This window comes from Xyrauchen texanus, chromosome 15 (assembly GCF_025860055.1).
Source record: "Xyrauchen texanus isolate HMW12.3.18 chromosome 15, RBS_HiC_50CHRs, whole genome shotgun sequence".
Classification (NCBI taxonomy): Eukaryota; Metazoa; Chordata; class Actinopteri; order Cypriniformes; family Catostomidae; genus Xyrauchen; species Xyrauchen texanus.
Genome location: NC_068290.1, coordinates 5,699,669 through 5,709,387, shown reverse-complemented (window position 1 = coordinate 5,709,387; position 9,719 = coordinate 5,699,669). Strand labels below are relative to the sequence as shown.

The window sequence follows — 9,719 nt, the reverse complement described above, 5'->3', positions numbered from 1 at the left end:
ACTTTTAAATTACTTTCTAAAACACTTTTCACAGAAAATCTTTTGTTGTTTTTGCTCAACTAAATCAAAATAATGTGTCGATTTCCTCCTTGTTCATTGTTGCACACAAGTCATACATTCCCTTATAATGACTCATTAGGGAGTCACTCATATAATAAGTGAAAAGTTGACTTGAATGAAATATCCATCCATCCATCCATCCATCCATCTTCAACCGCTTATCCGAAGTCGGGTCGCGGGGGCAGCTGCTCCAGCAGGGGGCCCCAAACTTCCCTATCCCGAGCCACATTAACCAGCTCTGACTGGGGGACCCCGAGGCGTTCCCAGGCCAGTGTGGAGATGTAATCTCTCCACCTAGTCCTGGGTCTTCCCCGAGGCCTCCTCCCAGCTGGACGTGCCTGAAACACCTCCCTAGGGAGGCGGCCAGGGGCATCCTTACCAGATGCCCAAACCACCTCAACTGACTCCTTTTGGCGCTAAATGAGCAGCGACTCTACTCCGAGCTCCTCACGGATGACTGAGCTCCTCACCCTATCTCTAAGGGAGAAGCCCGCCACCCTTCTGAGGAAGCCCATTTCGGCCGCTTGTACTGCGTGACCTAGTTCTTTCGGTCATGACCCAGCCTTCATGACCATAGGTGAGGGTAGGAACAAAAATTGACCGGTAGATCGAGAGCTTTGCCTTTCGGCTCAGCTCTCTTTTCAGTGACTAACGGTGCGATAGAGCGAGTGCAATACCGCCCCGCTGCCCGATTCTCCGGCCAACCTCCGCTCCATTGTCCCTCACTCGTGAACAAGACCCGAGGTACTTGAACTCCTTCACTTGGGGCAATACCTCCTCCCCTACCTGGAGTACGCACTCCATCGGTTTCCTGCTGAGAACCATGAATGAAATATTACTAACATTAACATTGATTAAAAACAATTTTGAGCAAATAGGCCATGCATAATCTTTGGCAAACAGTAGTGTCCCACTTAGGATACCAGTTAAAACCAAATTACAAAACTGAAAAAGCTTCAACAATAAAATAATTATAAGAATGAATGAATGAATGAAGGAAGCAGGTATATGTATTTCTAATTATAAATCTTGACATGTTACTGACTTTTATTTTATTGAATGATATATTACATGAATGGCAAAAGAGACTAAATTATTGTTTAATAGACATACGTAGCATATCAGCAATGCCAAAATACTCAAATAAAAACAATGATTGATGCTGTTTGATATTGTTACCAGCCATATAGCACCAAAGTAAAAGTACAGAATATTGACAATTTATGGTAGAACAAATTAATCTGCAGAGTAATAATTTATCATTTATCCTGCACAGGACAGAATAAATTATGCTGTACGCCAAAAAGAACCTGTACCTATTTTAACATTTTTGAGATCTTGCAATAAGCAAATTGTTTATATATTTATTGTCAGAAGGCAAAGTATATTCTCTCTCATCTTTAAGAATTTTTGGTTATTTCCACTTTCTCATACTTAATAATTCTTCCATCCTTTGTTATGATCTCTTTATATTCTAGAGCTCCTTTCTCCTCATTGTAGCGTTCCTGAGTCACTTTTCCGGACTCTGGAAGGGGGCATGGAAATGACATCAGGGACATGTGATTGCTCAAGGCGTCACGTTTTAATGGGACTACAGCCTTCACCGCCTCTCTCTGACGAGGTGGATCCTGCCGATAATTTACCATCTGAGGTTTCTTTACCTCCATCTTTGGAAGAGCGGGCACTTGTGGACACCACTTTTGATTTCCTCTTATTTCATTTGTATGTGTCACTGTGTTGTCTCTTGGCCTCACGTCCCCTTGTGAAAGTGAACCAGCTCTCCTAATGTCTGAGATGACTGCAGCCATAGTAGATCTGTAGTTTACATTGACCTCAACCATCTTGCACACAGGACTACAGTATGGCTGGTCTTTTAGAGTTTCTCGAATTTTGATGGCCGATACAGATTGGGTTGGTAACCTGACCCTGGCACAGAGTTCAGCTATGATTTTCCCCATTGCCCAAACGTCTGAACGCTTGTCACGAACTCCTTCCATCTGCAGGATCTCTGGAGCTGAGTAAGCCTCATTTCCCATGTTTGCTGCAGAGGATAATCCATTTCTGGAGAATTTTGCCAGCCCCAAATCAATGATCACAGCACGATGGGTTTTATGCTCAACCTTAAATGGGATGAGAGAAGTAAGACTTGTTTTCTTCATTCATGGCCACCCATTAGAAAGAAAAATCCCAAATACAAACTTAGTGGTTTCTCCTTGAGAACAACTGAAATTTCAGAAGATAAACCAAGATATCAAAGTCTCCAAAAGATTTAAATAAGATATCAAACCTTCCTCATTAAATTCTTTCAAGATCAACTTATCTGAGCTATGTGATCCACATAAATTGTATTTACCAACAATTTGCCAACATTTGTTTCTATTTTTATTTGTCATAAAGGGGACAAAGGTAGGGGAAAACTTGTTTCATTTTCATTTGTGTCTGACTCACCATGATGTTATCAGGTTTGAGGTCTTGGTGGACGACGTCTTTAATATGGAGATGGAGCAAACCTTCACACATGCCAGTGATAATTGTGGCTTTCACTGCTGAAGTCAGCTAAAGATACACCGAAAGGCATCATTGTTTAGTTGCATTTTAGCTCCATCAATGCATAACATTTCTGAAAGTCAAGAGTGAAGGTAATTTACTCACCCTCATGGTGTTCCAAATCAATACGGCTTTCTTTTAACACAGCTATTGAGCGCCAATACTCAAAAGAAGGATTTTTGCTGCTTATTCAGTTTACTTAATTAGAATGAACTAAAACAACACAATTCAAGACCATTTTTTCTCAACTTGATTTTATTGTCTTCTATCCATTTAAAATTGTTAAATGGAAATGTTTTTAGTTGAGACTACATGAATACTTGTTGTGGTGTTAATGTAGCATTGATGAAACTGGAAAGGGGATGCTTTGCATGGGACTGGAAATGGAGAACAATTGATAAGTTCACTCAAAAATGAAATTGTTTACTCACCCTTGTGCTGTTATAACCCTAAATGACTTTCTTTCTTTTTCTTAAAACAAAGGGAGATTTCTGCTCTTTGATGTCAAACAACATAAAAAGAATACAAAAGTATAATTCAGAAGTCTAATCAATTATTCCATTAGACTCATGATTGTTATGAAAGTATGCAATAGGGTTTGGTGAGAAACAAACCGAAATCTATTGTATTATTTACACAGTTGATCTCCTGTGCGCAGTCATGACAGGGCAGCCACTGTGATGGGGCGTTCATGCTAAAACTTGTTTTGTTGATCTAAAAACAGGTCCACCACAGCGATAGTGACAACAGAACACCACACAGCTGCACAAAAACCAGAGATCAGAACTTACTAAACATATCTGAAGAGTTTGTAGTCGAAGAATAGATGCATTTCTATGCCCAGCCTTATTTATGTTTTTAACCGGAGTCCTCAATCAAAGAAAAAATTGATGGAGTAGGCGGCAATGTCTGTCACCTCTTCTCCATTCTGAGCCGGTGAGTATTTGTGACAGACCTGAAGGGAATGAGACCTCTGCAAAAACATTTGGAAGGTGTAATATTCTCAGCAAAAATCAAGTCGTTTTTAACAATCTCATGAGATGCTGGCTTTAATATACTGTTATGAGGACGTTTTTGGACTGGTGCCTGTTTACATCAGATGGAGTTACCTGGCACAATACCGATAATAGAAAACAAGCGATCGATAGAATGTACCATCACTCATCACGGCTTGTTGAATGAATGAATAATTGAATGAATGGATGAATAAATGTTACATTTATATAGTGCTTTTTCAGACACTACACTGAAAGCGCTTTACACAGTGAACAGGGGACTCTCCTCAAACCACCACCAGTGTGCAGCATCCACATAAATGATGCAATGGCATCCATAGTGTGCCAGTATGCTCACCACACAATAGTTATTGGTGGAGAGGAGAGAGTAGGGTTATAGAGCCAATTAATAAAAGAGAGTAATTGGAGGCCATGATTGGGGCGGCTGTGGCTCAGTTGGTAGAGCGGGTCGGCCACTAATCGCAGGCCCACATGACATGCCGAAGTGTCCTTGGGAAAGACACTGAACCCCAAGTTGCTCCCAATGGTAGGTTAGCGCCTTGCATGGCAGCTCTGCTGTCATTGGTTTATGAATGTGTGTATGAATGGGTGAATGTGTCACAGTGTAAAGCGCTTTGAATACCGTTAAGGTTAAAAAGGCGCTATATAAGTGCAGACCGTTTTCCATGATTAAGAAGGGCCAGTGAGGGGAATTTGGCCAGGTGGGTTACATCCCTACTCTTTTACGAGAAGTGCCCTGGGATTTTTAATGACCACAGAAAGTCAGAACCTCGGTTTAACATCGTTGTTAGCACAAAAACTCTGATTGAAACAGAAAAGATGCCTTTTATCAAGTGTCGTTTGCCGTCAGGTTAGGACACTGTGGCTGCCTGTAGCCTCCTCTATGTTTCTGTTTGATTTCCGAGTACTAGCCATAGAAATGCATAAATTCTTTGACTACAAACTTTTCAGACATCTTTAGTAAGTTCTGATCTATGGTTTTTGTGAAGCTGTCTTCAGTTCGTCTGTCGCTATCACTGTAGCAGACCTGTTTTTAGGTAAATAACATGAGTTTTTGCATGAACGTCCCATGTCGCAAGTTGGGGCTGCGTGAACTTTTGCTCTCGTGCCCTATCATGAACTCCTACAGGTGATCAACAATAAGTGAACATTTTTACTAAATAATACATTAGATTTCAGTTTGTTTCACACCAAATCTTATCGTATGCTTTCATAACAATCACGAGTCTCAAGGAATCATTTATTAGACTTCTGAATTATACTTTTGCATTCTTTTGAAGCTTGAAGAGGTAGTCACCATAAACTGCCACTGTATGACAGTATTAAATTGTATTACAGTTTAATTAAAGAAAAAGAAAGTCATATAGGGTTATAACAACACAGGGGTGAGTTAGACCCTGTGTTGTTATAGGATGAGATTTGCTAATGTTTATGGTTCTGATATATTGGCATTTAAAAAGAGTGTCTGTTATGATGGCGTTTTGGGGGTTACCATCGTGGTGAAGAATGGCTTTTATGCTTAGGTTAATGATGGACTTTCTTTTGTTTCAACTAATACTTATAGTGCTGCTTAGCTCTATAAGTGGTTGTTTAGAAATTGACAGTGTGTCAATTTTAACATTTTACTGTCCTTGCACTTGCTCACTTGGTATATTCAAATAATTAATCAGATTGATTGAGTTGGACCAATACATTTAATCAAATTAACAAGGTAAATTGAGTTTGATGAATCTAATTAAGTTGAGTTGAAACTACTATAGTACATTCATTTGACTAAATCCAATTAAATGTAACTGGCTTAATATGAATGAAAGACATTACATTACTTGTAAAAACTTTCTACAATTTAATTAAGGGAAATTACTTATTTTTTGAGTGACAAATGACCATAAAAGCACCATAAAAGTAGTCCATATGGTTTGTGGGCTATATTCCAAATCTTACAATAACCAAAATTGACATCTTTATTCACTGCCCCTCTGAAAAGCTTCCCCTCTGCCACATACTTGACATCAATCCTGGTGTGCAGGTTTGAATTTGAAAACAAGTGTTTCTACATTATGTTCCACGGAGGAGAGAAAGACATAAGGGTTTGGAACAACATGAAATGTGGGTAAATAATGACAAGATTTTCACATTGGACTGTCCATACACCATTACCTGTATTTTAGAAAGTTGTGATTTAAAGATGGTGGTCTCAAGGTCTTCGCCAAAGATGAATTCCAAAGGAATGTGCCACTTGGAGTCCTTTAGCCACGGATCTCCAAGAAGTTTCACCACGTTAGGATGCCGAACATTGCTGGTGTTTACAAATAGGTTCTCATGGTTATACATCAAGCTCAGTATGTAAAAATAAACTTTAATGAACTAAGAAATGTTATCTATATTTATAGATACTGTATATACATACTGATATACACTGCATTCTCTTTCCAGCTGTTGTCTGCTGATGTTGCCTTGAGGGACTCTCTTCAAAGCAGCCCATGCATCTCCATACTTCTCCTTATATATTTTCCCAAAGCATCCTGCAGCCAGTGTTTGTGTAGAGTATGCCATCTAGTTTTATTATCAGAAGAGGTACATCAATGTGAGACACCTGTCCAAAACGAGATCAATAGTTGTCTACCTTAAACATCAAAATGCCCCCACAAAAGATCACATCTTAGTACCACTCCTGCTCAAAACTCAAATCTTTTCAGTCTTTCAACTCTTGTCTACTGTCAATATATCTGAGACTTGCTTTCCAGAAATTATTGATCGTGAATTTGCTTCTATTAGTTCAAAAGTTACGTGAAAGGATGGTATTTGGGGTAAAAAAATAAATAAAAGCCCCCTGTTACAGGGGCTAAAGGCAGGCCCCTATAAAATACATTGTTTTTATAAAGTGGGGTGAATAGATTTGTTAGGAAAAATGTTCAAAGTGGGCTCACATTGATTAATCCAATCACAATGGAGATTCATTTGTTTATAGAATAAACTGCAAAATGTGATTGAAATGAACAGGAAATGTTTAACCCTTTTCTGAAGTAGTAGTTTTGAATATGTATTATCTTAATTCTTTACTCAGAAAAGCATCTTGCTGTCTCAGAATTATTTGCCCAAATGGATACATTTTAAATGAAACCCCCTGGAGGCTTTTTACCCCATATGTGGGAGCCTTTTACCCCAAGTGTGGCCACCTCTCGTGTCCCTTTTTGTTTTTTAAAGAAAAAATAATTTTAATCAAAACAAACTTCCGTTATTATTTCTTTTCACACAAATTTGGGTGCTAAATCCATTTGCAATAAATAGCAACCTTTGCAACCTTTCCCTTAAGGTGTGCCTTTAGCTCCACTGTACCATATATATATATATATATATATATATATATATATATATATATATATATATATATATATATATATATATATATATATGATCACACATTTGACATAAATTCATGCATTAAAAGATCGAAATATTGTAACAAAACATATTGACATTTTTGTTCGATTTTTTGACAAAATTAAAACAACACATATATATATATATATATATATATATATATATATATATATATATATATATATATATATATAAAATAGAAAAATAATAGAATATAAATAATTCTTAATAGAAACAAGAGCACTAACTCTGTTGAACAACATGAGATAATGAGGCTGTTATTTCATTTTCTATACAAGTCAGTAACACATTTGACATACATTCATGCATTTTAAAACTAAATATTGTGAGATTTTTGGACAAACCTTTTTTTATACTAAGAAATATCACATATATAACCAAATCATATCATATCTATCTCTCTCTCTCTATATATATATATACAGACCCTATATTTAGGGTCACTTACTCATTCTTTATTATTATTATTTTTCACATTCAAAGTCATCAAAACTACGGAAGAACAGAAATTGAACTATGGGAATTGTGTTGTTTAAAAATAAAATCCAAAATAAGTAAAAACTATGTAATATTTTAGCATATTCAAAGTAGCTTCCCTTTGCATAGAATACCAGGTACCACCCTGGGATGCTTTTTAAACAGTTCTGAAGGAGTTTCCATCAATACTGGGCACTTATTAGCTGCTTTTCTTAATTATTTAGTCCGTCATCCATTTCAAAACCTTTTTTTTATTTTTATAAAATTGTAGTTTTGTAATTAAATTAAATATTATGTTGGCACAATTATATTTTTGGTCTACAAAACTCATTCAAACTTTTAAGCATACGCCTTCAAATCAAAAGGTTTTTTAAGATAATGAGAAACATTTAATTTAAGTGACCCCAAACTTTTGAACGGTAGTATATGTGTGTATATATATATATATATATATATATATATATATATATATATATATATATATATATATATATATATATAAATATATATGGTTTGGTTAAATATGTGTTATTTCCAAGTAAAAAAAAAGTTTGAGTTTGTCCAAAAATCTCACAATATTTAGTTTTAAAATGCATGAATGAATGTCAAATGTGTTACTGACTTGTATAGAAAATGAAATTACAGCCCGTACAGTAGAATGTAATGCGGGTTGTTGTAAGACTCATTATCAGATGTCGTTCAACAGAGTTAGTGCTCCCTTGAAGCCTTTGGCAAAACTTGTTTCTATTAAGCCTGTACATGCTGAACAAAAATGTTGTCAAACTGGATCTGGATTGCAAGAGAAATCGTAACTATTTCATAACCCCCACCTAATAAAATCAAGACATTTTCCCGCAGGAAAAAAAAAGTTTCATATATATATATATATATTATATATGTCCACCCACATTCTCAGTGTTAACCATGATTATCAAGTCCTCACAAATACCTTATGGCAGTCTGTTGAAATTACACAGACAATAGCAGTGATTCCTCGATAGTTGTAGCTGTTTAAACCAAAACAAATACTATGAAACACAGCACTATCATTACTGACATTGGTATTGACGCATAACAAAACACAAAACATGCCTGATTGACTAAATTTGAATGTTCATACCCGTGTCAGCAGTTTAGGTGTCAGAAGGCAGCGAATCTCTTCAAATAAAGCAGGAACAGAGGATGTCTACCTAATTACCTTCCCTTTAAACCACACCCTTGTTTTTCAACACTGAAAGGACATCTGTAGATGGCATAATCAGTCAGAGAAGAGAGAAAATGTGTTGCTCGTTAACACAAGGTGAAAAGTTGATACTTCATTAAAAACGTTATTACAATGTGTGAGTGTCTAAATAAAGACACTAAACAACCACTGGTTTAAAAGTTGATGAGCGGGGCCGTTTTGTGGCCCGTTCTGCATAACGCATCGGCTCATTTCAGCTGTGTCCCGGTTCTCCCTATGACCAGTCCGCCCCTGATCGGCCTCAAACGGCGTCGGCCCATCAGGAAAATGCCCGATATGCCAGATTACCAATCCAGACTAAAAGCGGTGACGTCTGAAGTGAAATAACGTTTCTGTCAAATCAGAACTGGACAGATTTAGAGTTGTACAAGAACAGATTAGCCCTCAAAGAAGCCTTTCATTTCTGTGCATTGCTCTGTTTAAGGGGCATTTGGACTAGACTGAAATCATCAGTGATTGCAAATGTAACTTTTTATGTGATTTATGTTTTGTTTTTGATATTCCAGACACATTAAGTGATACACTTAATAATACACAGATATAAGTGATATGGAGTGGTGGTGGTGTAGTGGTCTAAAGCACATTACTGGTAAACTGGTAATCAGAAGGTCACTGGTTCGATCTCCACAGCCACCACCATTGTGTCCTTGAGCAAGGCACTTAACTCCAGGTTGCTCTGGGGCCAGTAATAAGGGCTCTGTAAGTCGCTTTGGATAAAAGCGTCTGCCAAATGCGCAAATGTAAATGTACACGGTCGATAACTCTTAAACGGCTTAGCAAATACTTTCCAAAATAGTGTTAGGCCTACTGTAAAATGTGGAAAAGCTAATAATATTCCAAAAACATGTTTGAATTATTTTCACTTGATATTATTAGCACTGGCCTAAAAAAAGCCAAAACAATGTACAACCCTGGAAGAGTTCCTCTTGTCCGATAGAGCTAAGTAAAGCCTGGTGCACACTATACGATTT

General features: G+C 37.0%; 1 protein-coding gene across 5 annotated transcripts; it reads right to left on the bottom strand.

Moving 5' to 3' along the window:
* Positions 1 to 1,074: 1,074 nt before the first annotated feature.
* zmp:0000000881 (uncharacterized) lies at positions 1,075 to 8,715 on the bottom strand. 5 transcript variants are annotated; one of them, XM_052143385.1, is made up of 6 exons: positions 8,626 to 8,715; positions 8,455 to 8,512; positions 6,034 to 6,179; positions 5,784 to 5,922; positions 2,509 to 2,616; positions 1,075 to 2,180 (listed from the first exon to the last, which is right to left on the bottom strand). In XM_052143385.1, exons 3-6 carry the CDS (start codon positions 6,177 to 6,179, stop codon positions 1,461 to 1,463), a joined length of 1,113 nt encoding a protein of 370 aa, XP_051999345.1. In that variant the 5' UTR covers positions 8,455 to 8,512; positions 8,626 to 8,715; the 3' UTR covers positions 1,075 to 1,460. The 5 variants fall into 5 exon arrangements, with proteins under 5 accessions (XP_051999345.1, XP_051999346.1, XP_051999347.1 ...); XM_052143386.1 differs by having other exon boundaries at positions 6,034 to 6,219; positions 8,626 to 8,694; XM_052143387.1 differs by lacking the exon at positions 8,455 to 8,512 and having other exon boundaries at positions 6,034 to 6,219; positions 8,626 to 8,709.
* Between the last annotated feature and the right edge of the window lie 1,004 nt (positions 8,716 to 9,719).

Coding starts and splice junctions, on each gene's coding strand:
- zmp:0000000881 (XM_052143385.1), bottom strand. CDS start 6,179: ATGGCATACTCTACACAAACACTGGCTGCAGGATGCTTTGGGAAAATA. Junction 5,923..6,033: donor AGAGAATGCAGTGTATATCA/GTATGTATATAC, acceptor TGTAAACACCAG/CAATGTTCGGCATCCTAACG. Junction 2,617..5,783: donor CACAACTTTCTAAAATACAG/GTAATGGTGTAT, acceptor GTGTATCTTTAG/CTGACTTCAGCAGTGAAAGC.